This window comes from the organism of the source record quoted next, unplaced genomic scaffold (genome assembly GCF_019419815.1).
Source record: "Pyrus x bretschneideri cultivar Hongxiangsu unplaced genomic scaffold, Pyrus_bretschneideri_v1 Contig5, whole genome shotgun sequence".
Classification (NCBI taxonomy): domain Eukaryota; kingdom Viridiplantae; phylum Streptophyta; class Magnoliopsida; order Rosales; family Rosaceae; genus Pyrus; species Pyrus x bretschneideri.
The window spans coordinates 12638424-12661562 of NW_025999787.1; the positions used below are offsets into that span (position 1 = coordinate 12638424).

Here is a 23139-nt window from a genome sequence, read left to right on the forward strand (position 1 = left end):
CCACAACACTCTTTCAACTCCCCCACCCAATAACAACAACGACAACAACAGAAAAAGCTGAAAGCCGAAAGAAATCGGAGGGAAAAATGGATCAGAGGCCCAAGACCAAGATCGTCTGCACCCTGGGACCCGCGTCGCGGTCCGTTCCCATGGTGGAGAAGCTGCTGAGGGCCGGCATGAATGTCGCCCGCTTCAACTTCTCCCATGGGTCCCACGAGTACCATCAGGAGACCCTCGACAATCTCAGGGCAGCCATGGAATCCACCGGCATCCTTTGCGCCGTCATGCTCGACACCAAGGTCCGTCCCTCCCTCTTCTCTCCTTTCCGATCCCATCTGATCCTAATCTCTCGGATTCACAATCATACTTCTTCTCTCTGTTTGTATCTTTGTTTTGTTTGCTAGGTTTTTTGTTTGTTTGCTCATTTTTCTGTTTAGGGTTCAGATTTTTTTACATATACATGTATAGACACACACACACACATGAAAGCTATTAATTTGTGTATGATTTTTTTCATTTTTGGAAAATTTGCAAACACTGACACATGTATTTCATCTCTCTCTGTCTCTCTGTGTATGTTGTGTGTGTTTATTTGTGTGAAATGAATCCTTCCCTCCCTTAGGTTAGAGGTTAGGACTTAGGACGCACATTTTTGGAAACTGTACCAAGGCCACGTTTGCTGCCTAGGATTGGATTGAACTGGCCACCATTTGTTCCTTCAACCTAGTTTGAATCTAGCTAGTTATCTAATCCAATACAATTCTAGACACCAAACGAGGACCAAGTCTCGAACTAGAATGACATGTTATTTTTCAAGAAGTGGATTAGATTATGGAAGCTTTGAGGAATTCCTGATTGTTTGTTTGTTTGTTTCTTAAATTCACCGCCACAGGGTCCAGAGATTCGAACTGGATTTCTCAAGGATGCGAAACCCGTCCAGCTCAAACTGGGCCAAGAGATCACCATTTCCACTGATTATAGCCTCAAGGGTGATGCAAATATGATTTGTATGAGTTACAAAAAGCTGGCTGAGGATGTCAAGCCGGGGAGCATGATTCTATGTGCTGATGGCACCATCTCCTTTATGGTTCTGTCTTGCGATAAGCAAAAGGGTTTGGTTCAATGCCGCTGTGAGAACTCTGCAGTTCTTGGTGAGAGGAAGAACGTTAATCTTCCCGGGGTCATTGTGGATCTCCCAACCTTAACAGAGAAAGACAAAGAAGATATTCTCAAGTGGGGAGTTCCAAATAAGATTGACATGATTGCCCTGTCTTTTGTTCGGAAAGGCTCTGATCTTGTGGAGGTCAGGAAGCTCCTTGGAAAGCATTCTAAGAATATCCTTCTCATGTCAAAGGTAAGGCTCACTTTTTCATGACAAGATAAACTGAGCCATCCTGGAGTATGCTTTTTTTTTTTTTTTTTTTTTTTTAACTGCTTTTGACTATAGAGAGAACCTAGTACAAGTTTATGTTGCCTAGATTAATCAGTGATTGCAAATTTGCAACTGGTACTTACTTCTTCTTGGTGCCTTTCGTTATGCAAAGTATTATGAACCGATTCATTTGAACTCAAAATCATATCTAGCAAAAAGGTTTACTGGCATTGTGGAATTATTTAGATAGTTTTTTAGGCGTTCACTAAAACTATGCGACTGTTAGCAACGTATCTACCCTCTTGTATGGATACTATTACGGTTAAATTTCACGTATTTTCTTCCTTTCTATGGTTCTTACTTGAAAATTTGATTGATAGGTTGAGAATCAGGAAGGGGTGGCGAACTTTGATGACATCCTTGCACAATCAGATGCATTCATGGTGGCACGAGGTGATCTTGGTATGGAAATTCCAATTGAAAAGATCTTCCTTGCTCAGAAAGTGATGATCTACAAGTGCAACATCCAAGGAAAACCTGTGGTCACGGCAACACAGATGTTGGAGTCAATGATCAAATCTCCCCGTCCAACTAGGGCTGAAGCTACCGATGTTGCCAATGCCGTTCTAGATGGCACAGATTGTGTGATGCTAAGTGGTGAGACTGCTGCGGGAGCATACCCTGAACTTGCAGTGCTGACCATGGCAAAAATATGCGTAGAAGCAGAGAGCACCCTTCACTATGGAGATGTGTTCAAAAGGATTATGGAACACTCCCCCGTGCCCATGAGCCCATTAGAGAGTCTGGCTTCTTCTGCTGTTAAAACAGCCAACTCGTCCAAAGCAGCTCTTATATTGGTACTGACCAGAGGAGGAAGTACTGCAAAGCTGGTGGCCAAGTACAGACCTGGCATGCCTATACTGTCTGTTGTTGTCCCTGAGATTACGACCGATTCATTTGACTGGTCATGCAGTGATGAAGCTCCAGCAAGGCATAGTCTGATTTTCCGTGGGTTGGTTCCAGTTCTAAGTGCGGGATCTTCAAGGGCCTCTAATGCAGAGACAACTGAAGAAGCGCTGGACTTTGCCCTCCAACATGCCAAGACAAAGGGACTCTGCAAGAACGGAGATGCTGTTGTGGCTCTGCACCGTGATGGAACTGCATCTGTGATCAAGATCTTGACCGTGAAGTGATGATGATGGCAATGGTTTCTTATGTTGTTCTTTTTGGCATTTTCAAAATTAGCCAATGACAATGCTTGTGATTTTGCCTTGCCTTGCCTCGTTTAATATGTGTTTTTGGATGCGAAAACATCTATGTCTACCGCCGTCATCAGTGTTTGTGATGAGCAGGCGTGGATAGCTACATAATTTGCTGATATTGCGATGTTGGACTTAATGCAATACGTTTACGAATAGGACCATTTTGATGAATTGATAGCTTCATGAGTTTTGCATGTTATGTATGTTAAAAATAGATGTTACTTAATCCACCGCTTAGACTTAATATTACTAATACGACAGAAGAATCCGTAGTATGAATTATGAACATGATCCATCATCCAACATAATAAACAATTCGATCGAGTTCTGAATTCAATTCAGTTCAGTTTAAATGGCATGGCTTGACTTGGCTTCTGCGTATGATTGAAGTAAATATAGACATGGGCTAGGCCAGCCGACCATCCTAGTTTGGAACATGGTTTTGTAAGAAAGAATAAAATATCAAGTATGACAGAGGAAAGGATCAGCAGCTAATACTAGTAGGACCTATCTTCCAAGTCGGAATTGGATCCTCTCCCGAGCACAAGCTCAGGATCCTCCTGACCAGCCCACATGAGCCGTTGGATTTTGATCCAATGGTTACAATTATCATAATTTTAAAGAGATCTCCTGTTTGTAACTGTTGGATTCTCACGTGTGCTGGTCAAGAGGATCCTGAGCACAAAGCTCAGGAGAGGATCCCATTCCTTCCAAGTCTTGTCTATAATCCAATGAGAACAATCAAGGGTTCTAGTGAGTCCGTGTCAGCTGGGTCCACCTCCGAAAATGACATTATCAAATTCAATACCAAAAAATTCAAAGTTGGAACAAAGAAGCCAAAAGTCCAACAATGATGCTGAAGCTTTCATGCCTCTAAAGCAGCACCAGTTATGAGTGCAACAGCAAAGAAAAAATGGGAAAGCAATTCACTCACATATCAGGTAAATATAGCAACATAAGTAGTTCTTGTGGTACTGACTAGGAGGCCAAAACATCTACAAGAGACCATCCTTCCTTATAACAAAAAGGAGGAAAAATAAAACAACAATTTGAACTTCCATTATTCACATTCACGTAAGATACTATGTACACAAGCTGCGCAGAGGACGATTGAAGCCACATAATGGACAAGAACCTGATATACCAACTGATCTAATGGAAATATATACTCAGTTCTCTTCTGTTTGAGAAGTGCTTCCACTTCCGGTTGCATTTGCCGACGATGATGATGATGAATTTCCCACACTGCCACCTGACTGAGATCCTGAGTGAGAAAACAGACCATTGAAAGGCCACGGTATTGAAAACCTTCTCCCGTTTCCGTTTCTCCCATCCTCATCTCCCTCTTCCCCACCAACATCATCACCAATCTCTTCACTCTCCCTCGAGTTACTGCTATTCCTGGAAATATCTGAATCACGCTTTGATTCATCAGCAGGCAACTGGAACCTGCAAACTGGACAGGAACTATGAAGCTCCAGCCATGGCAGAATACACCCGCTATGAAACTTGTGCTTACATGGCATCTCTTTTGCTTCTACACCGACCTCAAAATCATCCAAGCACACTGAACACTGCAAATTCTCCTTGATCGTCACAGTGGGCAGAGCTTCCACTGCCTCCTTTTGCGCAGGTGGAGTCCCATATCTATTAGGATCATTCTCTGCCAAATGTTGCAGCAACAAATCTAAACCAGGCCCGATGAAATAATCGCCTAATGAACCAATAGGGGTGTGATTGTTGTTTTGACCCTGATTCGAATCGTAAGATCCCTGAACAATGATGGTTTGATTGAAAGGATTTATAAGAATTACACGCTCCCTCTCCCTTTCTCTTTCCCTATCCCCCTCAGAATTCTCAGACTCAGATGCCAATCCAGCTCGAATGCCTTGAAGCAGCTGTAGAATAGTAGCTGAGCTTCTTCTCCTCCTCCGGATGATTGATTCAAGTTCTCTGTCCAATTCAGTATCTCCGCCCTGGCGAGTGTCACCATCATCATTGTCATTGTCATTGTCATCATCATCATCATCATCGTCATCAAAGTCGAGTCGTCTTAATCTCCGGCGACGACGGGGATTGTTCATCATGCCCAACAGGATTGGAGCCCAGAGGGAGAGCGCACGATCGGAACCCAAATCAGAGTCAGCGTCTTGATTCTCCCTTGTAGTGCCATTGATTTCTTCAATAAATCCGCCTTGGCAAAAGGGGCATTTCATTTCTACTTCCATGATGGGATTCACCATTTGAGAACACCTATAACACCAATACCTTGCTACCATTGCTTCGTCCATCTCTCGTTCTTTCTTTCTTTTTTTCTTTCTTCACTCACTGTCACAATACCATATCAAAATCAATTACCAATTAAACAGGACCAAAGAGATGAAGAATTTAGCCCGACTTGAGATCTAAGCCATCACAACAACAATATTGCCCTTCATCCCCACAATCCCACCCAACACACAAATTATTAACAACACCATTTAATATATGTAAATCCCAAACAACTAAATAATTATCAAGAATAATTATATAAAAAAAGTCAGAATTTGACAAGTCCATGCAGCAGAAGATATGCTGAAGTTGAGCACCTTCGATGAACCACAGAAAGAAATCACTTGTTTCAGAAAGGAAAAAAAAGCGCAAAAATAGATAATAATAAAAATAAAAAGGAAGACGGAGAGTTGAATTTTTATTGTTACCAAAAGCCAAAAAATGGGAGGAACAAGGTTGAGCAACAGCAAAAGCAGATGTTAAGAAATCAAATCGCTTTCCAGAATGGAACCAGGGTTTTATGGAAGAGGATTAGAGGAGAGGTGTGGATTTAAAGCCGATTGTAACATTTAAGGTGAGTAGAGAAGGAAGGGAAGGATCTGGAAGTATTTCAGGACCCAGCTATTTATTATCCATCTAGTATTTAGTATTTACCAACAATAATTAATAACAATCAAAATTCAACAACAAGAAGAAGATGATGACATTTGACATGCAAACCAAACGTAAACGTAATAAATTTGGAAATTACTGCAGCATATAAAGTTACAAAATTTAGACGAATTGTTTGAATAATACAGAAGGAGAGAAATACAAGATTTGTGGAGAGTGTACCCACCCAAATGATAAAGCAAGCAATTTTATGAATTCCTTCTTTGTCTTCTTCTTCCTCCTTCCTTCCCCTTCTGGGTTTTTGGTTTTGGTTTTGGCTTTTGGAGCTGCAAAAAAAAAGAGAAAACTGAGGGAAAGAAAGACTCCACCAACCCTTCCCCCCTCTATCTGTGTGTGTGTGTCTCTCCCGATCCCATCCCCTTTCCAAGTTTCCAACTTGCTAATTTCTTTCCTCTATTTTTCTTTTACTCCTTTGCTTTTGAAAATTACAAATTCAAATTGCAATATTTTAGACTAATGTTGTGATTACTCTACTTTTCATTCCACGTTTATATCATCTTCTACTGAGAAATTTCCGCCGTTTGTTTATTCTCTTCTACTCTTTTATTCTTTGTTTTTGTCTGTTTGTTTGTTTCTTTCGATTGGGTTGGGTATCTATAATTTCCTTGTCCTTTTAAAATTAAAAAAAATGAACTAATCGTAAAACGCGTTATGTGTATGCGTGTGATGTGGACCATGTGGTGGTGGTCCCTCATTCATTGTTTTTCAAAACCAAATAGCCAATAATTTGATTTCTATTGCCTTCTTTTTTTATTTTTATTTTTCCTATATCAAGAACCTTTCATATTCAATTTTAGTCTCTCTCTAATTTCTCTCCTACGATAATTAAATATTCTTGTTACCCGCTATTTCACAACTTTGCCCTTGATTGTTTTGGTTACTTCCACAATTGTTGCTAGCTGTTGGTGGTCAGCTCAGCTCAAGAAATTAATATCAATTGTTGTTTTCTTTTAATAAAGACAATGTTGAACTACATTATTATTACAAACTTATTATAAAATTTAATTAACTTCCCCAACATCTTAATGTATATACTATGTTTTGTTAACAAAATAAAATATAGCATAATATTATTGAACGAAAAGATTTATTATGCCCAATTAATATAATTTAAACAAATCGCTAACACTATGATCGAGCTTAAGTATAAATGAAGGGATCAATACCTAATAACTTGAGGCATCGCAAGTATGGATCAACCTCCTCTAGTGATCAACCCCACCCCCCCCCCCCCCCTCTCTTTTCTCCCCCCTCGTAACAAAATAGATTCATACCAAAAGCACATTAATTAAAAACGAAAACACTCTTAAAATATTTCTTATCTTCTATGAAGCTCCTAAAAGGGTTTTGTAGTAGCAAAATTTCGCCGTCTTCTTATTTGACGAAATTATACCTACTAAATAAAGTGACGCCTTAGGTTAAGGACCAAAGTCACGCGCCTAGAGAGGTTTGGCAACCAATGAACCTCTGAAGTCTAAAACAATTTCTCTAAAAAAGAGAGATTTAGAGTTGAACTACGGAAAATCAACTTACCAAATAATAAACTGGAAAATGGGGAATTATAGGAGTTAGGGTTGACCACATGTATAGGGAATCTCATGTCATGTGTCGGCGTCTGATTGACCAGAGTGTGTCATTTGTTGCATGCAATAGGAAAATATATTTAAGATGTTGAAATATCTTAAAATGTTTGAGAATAATTGACACACCCCGTCCCGAAGGAGGGCATGCTGGCCGTCACGTGAGAGTGACGTAACCATTTACACAGTACGGAAGCTTTAAAGATACAACTTCTAAAATGAAACACCCGAAAGGTGAGTCCTAATTTTTGTCCATTCTGTCAGAACACCGTTGAATTTCCTCGTAGTCACCACACCTTTGCAATTCTTGAACCTGGAGGGGCGCAAAACAAAGTTGAGTGGGTCAGCAAAACAATTCTTTTCCAAATCCAAACACTTCTCAAAACTTTGTAACCCCTCGCCGTAAAACAAGTATAATTTCCCAGAAAATAACATATATACGTATGTATAGATATGCCAGTCATGCTCAGAGATATATCATTCATGCTCATAAATATGCCATTCATGCTCGAGAATATGCCACAACGGAAACTCATAATCAAATGTAAGTGCTCAAGCGTAATTCACATCAATAACATATAATCTGGCAGCCGGGAGTCACCTAACGTGACATGTACCGCTGCACCTAGAGCTCCACGCTCAACTCAATCACTGAATCTGCACACGAGTCGGAACCACCTAACGTGGTCTGCACGACAAGCTGGGTGTAATATATATGTATGCTCTAGTGCTACGATCACGTGAAGCTGGCGATAAATCGCGGGTCACCTACAAGTCGGAACCACCTAATGTGATCTCTACGACAGGCTTGCACCTAACTTGGATCCAAGACGAGCATGCGGTGCTGGTGAACATACACGTGAAGGCTGTGCCCTGGCCCTGGACGGGAGCACTAACACCGGGGGTGCAGATTATGAGCTCTCTAAACCTCTCAAACTACCATTGCATAATAAACAGGAATGCATAACCACATGAATACCGCTTACCTGGCACTTACCTGTGCCTCCTCAGCACCATGCAACAGTATGCATAATTATGGTAATGCACATATTAAAATATGATGCATATATGACAGGATATATAATTCGTATTTCTTTTAAAATACGTTTTCTGGGAAATATGTCAAGCATACGTATATATATATATATACTGAAAAATAACTGCCCACTCACTGATCACATCGACGTCTCATAGGTCCCTGAACCTCCCCTAGCTTGGTTACATTCTTCCTCTGTAATATTTTCACCTATACAAAAAGTAACCAAATTGACGTTATTTAACGCACATACACCAAACATTCGTCCATAACTTTCTCATACGTTACTCAATTTGGGTGTATGAATATACCACGGTGATCTACACGACGTCACGAACGCGTGACAATTTTCAGAACTCAATTTGGAGCTCTCACGCGCCCCCACGCGCACTGTTCACGCGCTGCCCACGCGCGCGTCTTCTTCCTCGCGTCGCCGGACTGGTTTCGCCGGAGATGGTGTTTTGCCGGAATTTCTGGGTAAACTTCAAAGTGTCATAACTTCTTCATTTCTTAACCATTTTCGACGTACTATATATCAAATTGAAGGTATTGACGAGACGAACACATCCATACCTGTCTCGACCCCTAACTCGCCGTGGTTTCGCCGGAAAAAGCCCCGACAGCTCCGGCCAAACTTTGAACTTGTCATTCTCCGTGTTCCTATGTCCATTTTTCACGTAATTTATACCAAAATGAAGCCCTAAACATAATCTACCACGTTGGACTAGTTTTAGGGCCTAAAAACAACGGAATCAAACTTTTCCAAAAATACGAAAATTCGGCCAAACTTACAGTTCGTGATCCCGACGTCCAAATCCTTCAAACGAAGCACTCCGAGCTTCCTTAGGACCTCACCAAGCTTCCTACAAGCTTCAAAACCCCAGAAAACATCAAGTTTTACGTGTGCATGAACAGTGCACACGCACAGTGAAATTGAAATCCAAGTTTTCCGAAGTGAAACTCACCTGAAATTGGTACCATCGTGTTCGTGTGGTCTTCAGGAGTACGATGGTGGTCTTAGATCCTTCGTTGGTATAGTTTTAGGGTGGTTTTGTGGGTGGTCCGTGTGAGTTCGAAGGAGAGAGAGAGAACTGACAGAGAAAATGAGAGATTTGTGAGGGAGGAGAGAGAGAGAGAGACAAGGTACGGGAATGAGGGAGAGATTTGAGGGAGGTGGGATCCTACCCAATCCCCAAATCATCAAGTTACAACATATTTTACGCCCCTTAGTCCTGTTTAAGGGCATTTTCATAATTTCACGTCCTCAGAATTAAAATTCCGGGACGGGTTGTGACAACCTTCCCTCCTTATAGAATTTCGTCCCCGAAATTCCAACAACCAACTTAATCAACTAAACTCATACAATAGCTTCGGATAAATCTCTCTCATCCGATTCTCCTTCTCCCACGTAATTTCTTCCACTGAATGCTTTCTTCACAAATTCTTTACCAATTACACTGTCTTAATTCTCAATACATTCTTTTTCCAATCCAAAGTCGTCCTTGGTTCCTCAACCAGTTTAATCCGGATTAATTCTCAACAGTTGCACCGGAACTCCATGTGACGAATCTGCCACCTAGTGACAACGCATCGAAATATAATACATTATGCACCTTAGCAAATTCTGAAGACATCACCACTTGTATGCAACTTCATCGATTCCTTTAGTGGTCAAAAACGGTCTGATGTGTTTAAGACTTATTTTGTCTCCTTTCCAAATCTCACTATTTCTTTTCGTGATGAAATTTCTAAAAATGTTGAATCATGAAACACATCATGCTCTTACAATAACTCTGGAAGTAATTCAAGCAACTTCACCTACTCTTCGATGATCACATAAGGTCCGATGTACTTAGGACTTAATTTGCTTTCCTTTCCAAGCCGAATCATACTTTTCTAAAGTGAAAACTTCAAAATTATAAGATCATCTACGTTAAACACTCGATTAGTGACATGTTCAACTATTAATCTCTTTTGCCATTCCTGGCTACTCTCAGGTTAAACTTAATCACCTGAATAATTTGAGAAGACTCATCCATAGTTTTAGGGCCTACCAAAACTCTTTCGTGATCGAATCTTCTCTATCCAGAAGCATTTCTTCCACAAATCAGCCAAAAATCGACACATTTCATGGTCCTTATGGCGTTACTTTGGAAACTGCGCAACCAATATACTTAAGAAACTCAGCAGTTCCGTAACCCAAATCTCTTCTCCATAAAACATATAAGTACTGTTGCACTGTGGTTGTTACTCAACACTGGAGTAAATGTACTAACTTGGTACATTGATCAACTATCACTTCAAGTTCAATCATAACCATCCTATTCTCGAACTCAGCAATCTTTCTTTTTCCCTTCTTTCTTTGCCTTGGTTAATTCTTAATTTTCGTCGTTAACCATTTGAGTCTTGAGTACGACCTTACTAAAAAGACTTAACTTGAAAATTAGCAATTACAACTTCTTCTCAATCTTTCATTCTCAACTTTACTTCAGTTGATTTCCAATCCACAAGAAGACAATCTTGGCAAGCGTGCCAGACATTAATTCTTACCACCGTCTTTTCACCAAGTGCATCAGCTAGAACAATTTTACGATCACCCTGGTCGTACAATCATGTTCATTAAACAATTCAATCCACCTTCCCTGCCTTATATCAAAATCCTTCCAAGTAATGGATATTGGAGACTTTTTGGATTCGTAAAAAAAAAACTTGCATTCTTACCAAATATAATGTCTTCATAACTTCACAGCAAGGATGGTAATCATGACTTTCAAATCACCAGTAGGGTAATTCATTTCATGAGGTTCCTTTTGTCGTGAAACGTATGTAATCACCCTAACATTTGCATCAACATGCATCCAATACCATTCAAGAAATATCACTAAAAATTTATGATTACCACTATCTTCTGGGAGTACTAAAATACGTGCATGAGTGAGGAATACTTCAACTGTTGAAACCTTTACTCATAATTATCATCCCACTCAAACTTAACCTCTTTTCTCGTCAATGGCAAGGCAATGACTGAAAAAATCTTTCACGAACCGTCCATGATAGCTTGTTAAGCTAGGATAACTCTGAATCTTAATCACGATTCGTGGTTGTTCTAAATTCTCAATTTCTGCTACCTTTTAAGAATTCACTTGAATACCTGAAGCAGATATAACATATCTCAAAAATGCTACTTGATTCATCCAACCTTGGCATTTGCTAAACTTAGCATACAATCGACGTTCCCTCGATCTTTGCAATACCAATTTAAGATGTTTAGCATACTTTGCTCTAGTCTTATCAATCCTTTCAATAGCAATAACAACAAATCGGTCTAGATATCATTGGAATACTTTATTCGTCAAATTCATAAAGTAGTAGATGCATTCGTCACTCCGAATGGCATCACCAAACTTGAAATGACCTTAACGAATCCTGAAAGTTATCATAAGGGCATCCTCATCGATAATCTTCAACTAATAATATCCAGACCTCAAGTCCATCTTAGAAAATATACAACCACCTAGAAGCTGATCAAACAACCATCAATGTGAGGTTAGGAATAACGGTTTTCAATTGTTACTCGATTCAACTGCTTATAATCAAAGCACAGCCTTAATGTCCATTTTCTTTCTCACCAATAAACTGGGGTTCCCCCAACGTAATGTACTAGGTTGAATAAAAACCTTTATCAACCAATTTCCAATTCTCTTAGTTCAAAAGGCAACATTCTATAATATAAGGTTTGTACCTGGAGACAAATCCATAGTGAACTCTACATCTTTAACTGGCGGCAATCTAGGTAAATTCTCAGGGAAAACGTCAGGTAAATGTTTGACTACTCCCACTTCTTCCACACTACTAGAAGTGACATCTTTTAGCACCACATAAGATAAGTATCCTTGGCAGCCTTTTGATAATAATCTCTTTGCTCTCACAGCATAATTAACGGTCTGCCTCTCTTCACTTTGCATACTTACAAAAGTAATCTCTAGTCATCCAGACCGATGGAAAATAACATATAATCAATTCAACATTCGGCTATAAACATAGCTCATACTCTTTCATTCTAATCAACTCAGCCCTCGGCTGCATATATAGTTCATAACCAACTCATCATATCATGTATATAACATAATATGCTCTAGAATAACATTGAAATCCACAATCTAATGGAACAAAAGTAGCTAGCAACAATACATACTCTACTAATACTGAGCACTCTGAATAAGTACGATACTAACATAGGATAACCTATCGGTTTACTTGCTTAACGAATCCACGAATAAGTTATTAATATTACGGTCTGCAGCCCGCAATACTGATAAATCATCGTTGTCTCGATAAGTAAGCAACAACTCTCGAGGGTGTAATATTACTATTTTGCCACTCATTAGGAAATACATACACACGTCTCAACCGCGTTTATTTACTACTTTCAAGGCAATAACATTAATAACGTAAAATTTCTACATTAACAACAATTAGACTTTAGCTAAAACATTAAGAATAATTATCGTACCCCTAATCAAATCCAAATAATTCTGAGTATCTTGCAGTGATGTGTGGTTAACACATCCCTGGGCTTGTTGTTGTCTCCCACAACCTCTATTAGTGTAAATACTTCTTTCATGTACACCACGGCCTAACTGACCATAATTAATAGATCCAGGAACTTGTTGGATCGGCGCCAGTTGTGGCAAAGAAGACTGCTAGGGCTTCTGTTGGCTTTGGACATAATTTGTAGTTCTATGTCCCATCTATCCACTTGTAAAGCGTCCAATGCTTTCTCGCCTACATTCTCAAAGGTGTCCATTATTGTACCTACAGCACAAAGGTACATTTCCTTTACCAAAATCACCTTGTCTCTGAGATCTGGGATTACCAATACATCTATCACTTCGCCTCTGGTCAATGGCATTAAAACCTTTGCCAAAAGAACTAGAATTAGCTTCACTTCTTTTGAAGTTCTGAATCTTTCGAGGTTCTCGAGATGACTGGCCTTTATCCTTGTCATCATTCCTCTGATCCCCATTCCTTTATTCTTCTTCATCATTATCGATGGACATAATCTCCGAGTCCTTAAGGCTCAACAACATCTTGTATACTACTGGTAAGAATTACAATGGATAGTGGTCACCCAAAATACCACTGCCTTATGCCACCCAGCCTAAAACAATACAACACTTCAATCAAAATAACAGCAACATTCGAATGGGACGAGGCAAGTCTGAGAACTTTCTATAATACTCATTGATCGTCAGCTTTCCTTATCTCACATTTGCAAACTCTTACTTTCTACCATCATAAGATGCCAAAGGAAATAATTCTTTTCTTTAAACAAGTCCTTAAACAATTCTCAACCGGCTGTTTCCTCCGGTGACAACGAATTATACTCCTGTTTCCACCAGGATACAAGTTCATAACTCAAACCAGGTAGTCGTCTCAACCCTTCTGTCAAAAGGAAGATTCCTTTGACTTGCATAATCTAAAACATCTTTTCCAATCGGTTAATCCATCACTTTGCTCCCTCAGGTTCATCATTTCATAAGGTGATTCAAATTCAACTCATAACCCATCTTAAAATGTCCCTTTTTGATAATATACTGAATCACCAAAATAATAGTTTCCCCTAATAGCTAAATCAGGGAGACTAAATTCCTCTAACTACGTGGTTTGCTACGAGGCGGTGTAGTTCTGACAGAATTCACTAGAACTTCTCAAGATGTCCAAGATTGAAACCTAGGCTCTGATACCAACTGACACACCCCGTCCCGAAGGAGGGCATGCTGGCCGTCACGTGAGAGTGACGTAACCATTTACACAGTACGGAAGCTTTAAAGATACAACTTCTAAAATGAAACACCCGAAAGGTGAGTCCTAATTTTTGTCCATTCTGTCAGAACACCGTTGAATTTCCTCGTAGTCACCACACCTTTGCAATTCTTGAACCTGGAGGGGCGCAAAACAAAGTTGAGTGGGTCAGCAAAACAATTCTTTTCCAAATCCAAACACTTCTCAAAACTTTGTAACCCCTCGCCGTAAAACAAGTATAATTTCCCAGAAAATAACATATATACGTATGTATAGATATGCCAGTCATGCTCAGAGATATATCATTCATGCTCATAAATATGCCATTCATGCTCGAGAATATGCCACAACGGAAACTCATAATCAAATGTAAGTGCTCAAGCGTAATTCACATCAATAACATATAATCTGGCAGCCGGGAGTCACCTAACGTGACATGTACCGCTGCACCTAGAGCTCCACGCTCAACTCAATCACTGAATCTGCACACGAGTCGGAACCACCTAACGTGGTCTGCACGACAAGCTGGGTGTAATATATATGTATGCTCTAGTGCTACGATCACGTGAAGCTGGCGATAAATCGCGGGTCACCTACAAGTCGGAACCACCTAATGTGATCTCTACGACAGGCTTGCACCTAACTTGGATCCAAGACGAGCATGCGGTGCTGGTGAACATACACGTGAAGGCTGTGCCCTGGCCCTGGACGGGAGCACTAACACCGGGGGTGCAGATTATGAGCTCTCTAAACCTCTCAAACTACCATTGCATAATAAACAGGAATGCATAACCACATGAATACCGCTTACCTGGCACTTACCTGTGCCTCCTCAGCACCATGCAACAGTATGCATAATTATGGTAATGCACATATTAAAATATGATGCATATATGACAGGATATATAATTCGTATTTCTTTTAAAATACGTTTTCTGGGAAATATGTCAAGCATACGTATATATATATATATATACTGAAAAATAACTGCCCACTCACTGATCACATCGACGTCTCATAGGTCCCTGAACCTCCCCTAGCTTGGTTACATTCTTCCTCTGTAATATTTTCACCTATACAAAAAGTAACCAAATTGACGTTATTTAACGCACATACACCAAACATTCGTCCATAACTTTCTCATACGTTACTCAATTTGGGTGTATGAATATACCACGGTGATCTACACGACGTCACGAACGCGTGACAATTTTCAGAACTCAATTTGGAGCTCTCACGCGCCCCCACGCGCACTGTTCACGCGCTGCCCACGCGCGCGTCTTCTTCCTCGCGTCGCCGGACTGGTTTCGCCGGAGATGGTGTTTTGCCGGAATTTCTGGGTAAACTTCAAAGTGTCATAACTTCTTCATTTCTTAACCATTTTCGACGTACTATATATCAAATTGAAGGTATTGACGAGACGAACACATCCATACCTGTCTCGACCCCTAACTCGCCGTGGTTTCGCCGGAAAAAGCCCCGACAGCTCCGGCCAAACTTTGAACTTGTCATTCTCCGTGTTCCTATGTCCATTTTTCACGTAATTTATACCAAAATGAAGCCCTAAACATAATCTACCACGTTGGACTAGTTTTAGGGCCTAAAAACAACGGAATCAAACTTTTCCAAAAATACGAAAATTCGGCCAAACTTACAGTTCGTGATCCCGACGTCCAAATCCTTCAAACGAAGCACTCCGAGCTTCCTTAGGACCTCACCAAGCTTCCTACAAGCTTCAAAACCCCAGAAAACATCAAGTTTTACGTGTGCATGAACAGTGCACACGCACAGTGAAATTGAAATCCAAGTTTTCCGAAGTGAAACTCACCTGAAATTGGTACCATCGTGTTCGTGTGGTCTTCAGGAGTACGATGGTGGTCTTAGATCCTTCGTTGGTATAGTTTTAGGGTGGTTTTGTGGGTGGTCCGTGTGAGTTCGAAGGAGAGAGAGAGAACTGACAGAGAAAATGAGAGATTTGTGAGGGAGGAGAGAGAGAGAGACAAGGTACGGGAATGAGGGAGAGATTTGAGGGAGGTGGGATCCTACCCAATCCCCAAATCATCAAGTTACAACATATTTTACGCCCCTTAGTCCTGTTTAAGGGCATTTTCATAATTTCACGTCCTCAGAATTAAAATTCCGGGACGGGTTGTGACAATAATGCTTAGATATATTATTAAATAAATAATAATATTTTAGAATTATATTATTATTTGATTTTGTTTCATTGAATAACGGAATATATCTTCAATTATGAAAGCTTAAAGGTAAGGATCTTCAATTCCATTGTTTTATCTCCTTGCCATGATGGAGCTTGAAAAGATTGTAATTAGCTGCTCAGATGTTCTTTTGTTGGTTGACTTGAGCATGAAACAAATATGGACTTTGCCAATTTAATAAGGGCATTGTTGTCAATAGTGAATAAAGTTTACTTGTGGCTCGAAGATTTTCTAAATTAATTTGGCATCACATATTTTACATATGGTTTGAAAAATGTTTGGTTCATTATGTGTGACGAATCATTATTCTTTATTAACAATTAGAGTCTGATATAAGAAGTTGTCCCTTTATAAAAAATTAATGTTGTAGTTGTATTTAGACTGAAATAAGCAATAAAAAGTCAAATGTTCATAAGAATTAAATGAAGCAACAAAGCATAAAGTAGGACGACCACACATGAACTCTAATCCTAAATAAAATTTTTGTGAATGCTCCCTAAATTATCAAATTTAAATACTAAAAATGGCTCAAATTTTAATCGAGCGATCCAGTTTGGTCATGTTTGGGGATTGTCGCTTCAATTTACTTATGATTCAAAATTAGTACTAGAGAGAGAAATGGGAAGGTTGACAAATGACAATCATTCAAATGCCCGACACGTCCTTTCATAAACAAATAAATAAAAAAAGCTTAAGCCGTGACCCCATTGACGTTTCAATTGAAAGCTTAGTAACTCCTAATAATGATAATTATTTTATTTTTTACCGTTCCTATTTCTTTACTTATATTCTTCTCTATCGAGGCAGAAGAAGCTCATATCGTCTGTGAATATTTAGCATGAGGCTAAGCTTAATTAATTGACGAAAAGTATTAACTCAATTATTTTTAGCAAAAATTACGTAATCAAGTTAGTTAAAACAAAGTGTTTTCCTTTCAAAACATGGCACCCAAGTTAGCGAAGCACTTAGCTGGCTGCTGTGCCGGCTTTCGATTGTTCCGAGCCAACAAAACAATGCATGAATACTCTCTCTTTCAACCCACTATTTACATCAATATATTCCTCATTCATATCCTGCTCAACCTATATATACCAACAAAAAGCAAGGGACCATGGAAACCGGCTTTTCCTTAGCAAGAACAAACAAAGCCCACCAAAACTGCCTCCCTTGCATGGCCTAATTATACTCTGAGGCTTGCAATTATCCAAAAGTATCTTCTACACGCCTACTTCGGACAAACAAACAACAAAAAAACTCTTGCAAGTTCGTAGTGAATAACATTGTACGGGGTGTGAAATTCAACGAAAAAGCAAAGCTACATTGAAAGGGTGAACAAATGTTGTCATGGAAACAAGAGGCAATTGCCTTCTCTTGGTTCCTCAACCAAAATGCTATTGTCAACTAACACCCACATGTCTGATTGCTGCGTGGTGATGCCGACACGCTAACTCGACTCACACGCATGGACCACTGGACTTGGATCTTTATCAAAAGCTTTTGGCATACCAAACCAAACCACACGGACCATGTGCTTCTCCTTTTAATACTTTGATTTGATCAACACGTTCCCATCCTCATCCGGCCAATACAAATGCAATAATATGTGATCCGACTGTACAAGGCCCACTCCCTAACACAATCTGGCCGCAGCGACTACATCATATGAAAGATCCTCTAGACAACTACCTAGGGGAGTCGATCCACAAGGAAAAGACAGATGGCACTCAAAATTAAACCGAACTAGGCTGGCTTGCTGCCTTCTCCTCCTGCAAGGTTTCAAATCGAGTTAGAAGCAGCAAAAACGACGTTTCATCTGGATAAAATAATAATCATAAGAGACTTTTACAATTAAAGAAAATCCTATTAACCTAAAGTGGGGTAACAGTCACAGCCCCAATATGGATTCATATATTCTTCTACTACGCACAGATCTATCTGATGACAATCTGCCCTGTACATGACTAATACTTAAATGGCATATGTAGTATAATGTGGCGGCCGAAAGAACGCATGAGCCAAGATAATTTTTGAGTATCTTGTTGAAAATGAATAAGAAAACAGCAGAGGAGCATAACTACTAATGAGGGAATAAAAAGGCCTTTGTCAGCTGGATGACTAAAATCATTTTACACAAGATTTATAATGCTTGCACATGATACAAGTATGGGTACGGTTATATAACAACCACAAATCATCATCCAATCAAATTTTGGGTAGAGAGGTGTACAAATGAATTATCCAAATTCTCAACTGAGAAATCTCTCTGTCAAAACCAAGAAAACAACCTCAAAACGCCACCCAACCAAATACTAAATGTAGATAAACATGTGAATGGAATGTTTTGGTCAGTTGGTGTTGCTGGGAGATAACAAAAGGGTAAGAATGAAACCATGAGATCTGCTATACCAAATAAATTAACCAAATGGCATAATAGTGGGGATCACAACCCGCGTCATCAGACACGTTATGCTACCAAATTTCATATAACTGGTCAGAAACATATTCATGGATACTTACATCTACGAACTGAAACGATCTGACTACAGATGGTTTTGCCTTAGAAGATTCGACATCAGAAGTAGATCTGTTGCCACTGCAATATTTTCCCTAGAAACCAATAACAGAAGTTTCAATTTAGTAACAGTTGACGAACAGTCGTTGCTACGTTCTAACAGACAAGAACAGTATTATGAATATCTAAAGAAAAAGAAAGTATCAGCAGTTCCAAATTTCAAACACCAACATATATCTCAGTAGTTCACATCATAGCAAAACGTAATTCTCCAAACTAGATGTTGCAATAGTACACCATATATTCCTTTCATTCTTTCGCCAGGTTGATTACTTTCAAAACCATCATGCACAGAACCATAACAAGATGCACTATGAGAACATTAGCATTCATTTTTCATTTTATTATCATGTGATTTCAAAGACACTTCAGTCGAATGCCCCTTAACAGACTCATTCCTTTGAGTTAACCCTCAATGAAGTTCATACACAAATTAAATCCTTTACCCTTTCCTAATTACCTTTCCATATTATATTTCTGAATATACCTATCAGCTTTGCTGCCGGAGATTTCTTGGAACACACCGTAATGGTTGTTCCTTTGACTTTACATACGGGCTTTCTTTCTTGTTTTCTTCCATGTACATATTTGTACAATCTTGCGTTAGGTTGTTTTTGACAACCTCCTTCCTTTTAGACTATTATGACCATTATTGTATATTTTGTAATAATTATATGTAAACGAGAATCAAAGCTGGAAAAAGAAGTGGTAGTCATGATGTCCCCCCTTCCCCAACCCCCCCAATGAAATAAACAAATAAAAATCGGAAGTGGAGGAAAACATTCTCACATCCCAAACAAGGATCTGAATAAAAACCTTCTTACATCGTCAAATGCGTCATAGTATTTCAAATCAATATGTTCTATGCTTAAATCATGATGGACAAAGTAAAGTCAACAAAAATTATACTACAACAAAACTTGTATTAAAAACATATTCATTCATTGGATGGATAGACACGAAAGTATTTGCAGAGTTCGTGTCTTTTATTCCTTGCATCTTTCAATATTCTATGGTAAAGTCTACATTTATGTGATTGCATGCCGCCATGATGAACTCAGATCGAAGTGGAGGAGTGAACAAATTGCACAGAACCCCTCTTCTTCAATTGCCACACAAACAGTCACAAAAGACCCTTCTTGTGGACACCATAGTGACTTAATGATCAAAGCCAGTTTTAGAAAGGGTTTTCCGGGGTAGAACAGCAAGATCATCAATTCTCAAATCTTGCCTAGCCCACCATCCAACTAGTATCCAAGTCCAAGAAAAATCTTGCATGATTCCTTTGATGCATAGGACCTTTACTTATTTAAAGAAAATGTTTTGGGTCACCAGTGGCGTTAGTTCCACTGGAAAATTCAAGACCAACATGCATGGTTGTCCAGACCCACTTAGAACAATTGATATCAAACTTTCAGCCCCCTCTCCTAGAATGCAAATGTTAACAGAGCAGAAAACTTTCCCAGAGTTACGTCCAGAACAGACACGTTACGTCTCTTTTCAAGGAAGCCTAATTAGAATTTCATTCCTTAACCAAGTTGGATACGAAATTCACAAATCACAAATATCAAGGATAGCGTTGTTGTTCATGATATGCGATCTCATGTCCTCTTATGAATATTCTTGCCTCCAAGAGGACTTTAATGGTCATCTATATATGACAGACCAAGTTACATACATGATACATTGCAACCCTTGAACTCTTAGTGCTCCAGCTACCTTCTACATCACACTTTTTTGAAGCTATACATATACTTGATTGTTATAGTTTCCTTGGAAGAGTGAGACTCATTAATCTTTAAAAAATACTTTATAGTTGTCTTGTAGGTAGCTATTCATAGAATCTTGCCTAGTAAATTTTGACAACCTCAAGTGGGCCAATGTCTACATTCCTTCATTATACCCACTCTCTCGTGTCCCTCCCCTACTCTTATTGTGAATCCCAAATATTAGGGTTTTAAAACTGCACTTCTCACCAAAGAAATTAAAAGAGATTAATTGTATGTCACTAACTTCACTAACTTTTGTCCTGCAATTGTATACTCTAACTTCTTGGTTCTTATATAATTGTATGTCACTAACTTCACCAACTTTTAACATCCATGACTTAAGGAAACATGGATTAAATGAGATTTTAAACAGATCAGTGGGTGAAGCTATACAATTTGTACAAACAGAAATACAAAAGAAGATGAAGTTGCTCCATAGTAAGTTTGTTAATCGTTACTGATGCAAACAAAGTGAGGTGATAACATATTGCAATTGTAGATGCAAGAGAAGAACAAGGAAAATGAAAATTTGAGCAGGCATGTAATGTAAGAGAGAGAGAGAGAAGACAAACCTGACCATCTTCAAAGAGTGAGCAGTAATAAGCGGGGTCATAGATAGCGCCTCCTATAGCATCACTAGAATCTGAAGTTTGTCTGGGTACAACGGGGGTAGTAGGACTCAAGAAACTATTTCTTAAATCAAAATCAGCTTCTCTAGGAGTTGCACTAGTGTCTACATAGGAAAGGCCCAACCTGTAGATCTGAATCCATAACAAGGAGGAGGATAACCTGATGGAAAAGCCGATAATTTGCATGGCCAGAGTGAGCTTTACAGAGAAGATGTACAAAGTTGTATTACTCCCACTTCCACGAGAAAGGTTCCTGCAGAACACAAAGTTACAAACATAAAAGCATCAGAAGCAAGCATACATATATATACATATACATACATTAAAATGCAAAATGGAAAAAATGGAAAATGGTACCAGATTTCGTGAGTGAAGAGAATGAACCAGATGACATCGAGGAAGATGGCGCAGACGAGAAGGACGGCGTATGTGCGGCCGAGGCTCTGACTGCTGCTCTCGATTGCGACGAGGGCGAACAATGCAATGGCCAGATTTATCAGCAAAACCCCGGTATACAGTGCACCAAGCGATCCCACCAATGCGCACCCAATCTATACATACATACGTACATCAAAGGATCGATCTTTAACACGTTATATGAATCAATCATTCATTCGTATTGATTTGGTTTTGTAATTGAAACGAAGATGAAGCGAAAGGAAATGAAAGGAAAGGAAAGGAGAGGAACCTGAATGTAGAGGAGAATGACGGCCAATGATTGAAGCCTATCGTAATCACGAAGCCATGGCTGTATTCGATCACGCAATGATTCGCAAAGCATCATAAACTCCTCCTACCCCCTATCCCCCTACACCGGTCCCACCCTCCGCCTCTCTCTCTCTCTCTCAAATCTTCTTCTTCCTTCTTTCCTTCTTTCACTGGTTCTTCTTCTAGTTATGATTCACAAAGCCTGTCGTAATACCAAATTTCAAATGTGAATTGATTTAGGGGTCTTTTAGGGTCGGTCTGATTTGCCATTTGCCTCGCAGTTTGAGGCCAACTCATCTCTTCATCTTCCTCCTCCTCCTCCTCCTCCTCGTCCTTGTTAAACTAACTTTTGCTAATTTTCTCAGTTTCTTTCTTTCTTTCCCCTTCACTTTCTTCTCATTTTCCCCTCGTCTTGGCTAAGGCTTTGGCAATTGGTAAGAACACAACTTACTTTCCTCCACAAGCATGTATTTTTACCAATTTACAATGTTGGATAATCATTTGACCATTAGCTAGATAGATCTAGCATTTGTGTCATGTTTTGTGTGTTCGTATCGTTTTCGTATCATATCTGATATCGTGTTGTATAACATCTGTTAAAGTAAACATGTAATATAACCAGACTCGAAATCGACCTATTAATATTATCAGGTAATATGACCCGATCCGTTAAATTTTTTTTTAATCAATAAATAATGAAAATGAAAAACATAATTTGACAAAAATATATATATATATCTATAACATAACACTAAATTAGTATATGCATACCACATTGTCACATAAATATTTAAAAAAAAAAAAAACATTTGTCTTTCAAGTATTACATAATTCAAAATAAGAGCCTAACGAAAAAACCATTAGTACATTACTATAAAATATCAAATGTTAAGGATATGCAAAATGAAGGAAGTTGTATTTCAAAGTTGAGAAACCTTACACTTTTATATATGCTTTCACATTTTCTAAACATGTACATTAATGAGTAAGAATTTTATTTATTTTGAACTCCCTAAGGTTTGTATGGTTTTAAAAATTCAAATAATGATGGACTTATACTCATAGCGTAGATGATGCAATCCTGAGCCTTTGCATATTTTTTTCACATTTTTTTGCACCTGTAAATTAATTATTATAATTTTTTTTAATGTGTTTGGTATTTTTAAATTACTTGATACTTTTATTTTTAATGTATTTTATAATTGTTTAATCTCACTCTTTAGTATACTGTAAAAATAAACAAA

At 38.9% G+C, this 23139-nt stretch overlaps 3 protein-coding genes and 2 long non-coding RNA genes across 7 annotated transcripts; 1 reads left to right on the plus strand and 4 right to left on the minus strand.

The window, feature by feature from the left end:
- The first annotated feature begins 52 nt into the window (after positions 1–52).
- LOC103964894 (pyruvate kinase, cytosolic isozyme) lies at positions 53–2805 on the plus strand. The gene is made up of 3 exons (XM_009377893.3): positions 53–299; positions 893–1354; positions 1753–2805. The coding sequence occupies exons 1-3, from the start codon at positions 87–89 to the stop codon at positions 2563–2565; spliced, it is 1488 nt and encodes a 495-aa protein (XP_009376168.2). The 5' UTR covers positions 53–86; the 3' UTR covers positions 2566–2805.
- Positions 2806–3545: 740 nt separating this feature from the next.
- LOC103964903 (E3 ubiquitin-protein ligase SIRP1) lies at positions 3546–6132 on the minus strand. 2 transcript variants are annotated; one of them, XM_048569291.1, is made up of 2 exons: positions 5744–6132; positions 3546–4962 (listed from the first exon to the last, which is right to left on the minus strand). In XM_048569291.1, the coding sequence occupies exon 2, from the start codon at positions 4923–4925 to the stop codon at positions 3804–3806; it is 1122 nt and encodes a 373-aa protein (XP_048425248.1). In that variant the 5' UTR covers positions 4926–4962; positions 5744–6132; the 3' UTR covers positions 3546–3803. The 2 variants fall into 2 exon arrangements, with proteins under 2 accessions (XP_048425248.1, XP_048425249.1); XM_048569292.1 differs by lacking the exon at positions 5744–6132 and adding an exon at positions 5334–5722.
- A 2476-nt stretch (positions 6133–8608) lies between these two features.
- Positions 8609–9201, minus strand: LOC125470261. The gene is made up of 3 exons (XR_007252541.1): positions 9159–9201; positions 8767–9063; positions 8609–8666 (listed from the first exon to the last, which is right to left on the minus strand). It is a non-coding gene; the product is annotated as an uncharacterized LOC125470261 (long non-coding RNA).
- Positions 9202–15276: 6075 nt separating this feature from the next.
- On the minus strand, positions 15277–15869 carry LOC125470262. The gene is made up of 3 exons (XR_007252542.1): positions 15827–15869; positions 15435–15731; positions 15277–15334 (listed from the first exon to the last, which is right to left on the minus strand). It is a non-coding gene; the product is annotated as an uncharacterized LOC125470262 (long non-coding RNA).
- A 1580-nt stretch (positions 15870–17449) lies between these two features.
- LOC103964913 lies at positions 17450–22332 on the minus strand. Of its 2 annotated transcripts, XM_009377913.3 has the most exons (5): positions 21876–22330; positions 21545–21738; positions 21131–21440; positions 18735–18824; positions 17450–17983 (listed from the first exon to the last, which is right to left on the minus strand). In XM_009377913.3, the coding sequence occupies exons 1-5, from the start codon at positions 21969–21971 to the stop codon at positions 17948–17950; spliced, it is 726 nt and encodes a 241-aa protein (XP_009376188.2). In that variant the 5' UTR covers positions 21972–22330; the 3' UTR covers positions 17450–17947. The 2 variants fall into 2 exon arrangements, with proteins under 2 accessions (XP_009376188.2, XP_048425604.1); XM_048569647.1 differs by lacking the exon at positions 18735–18824 and having other exon boundaries at positions 21876–22332.
- Between the last annotated feature and the right edge of the window lie 807 nt (positions 22333–23139).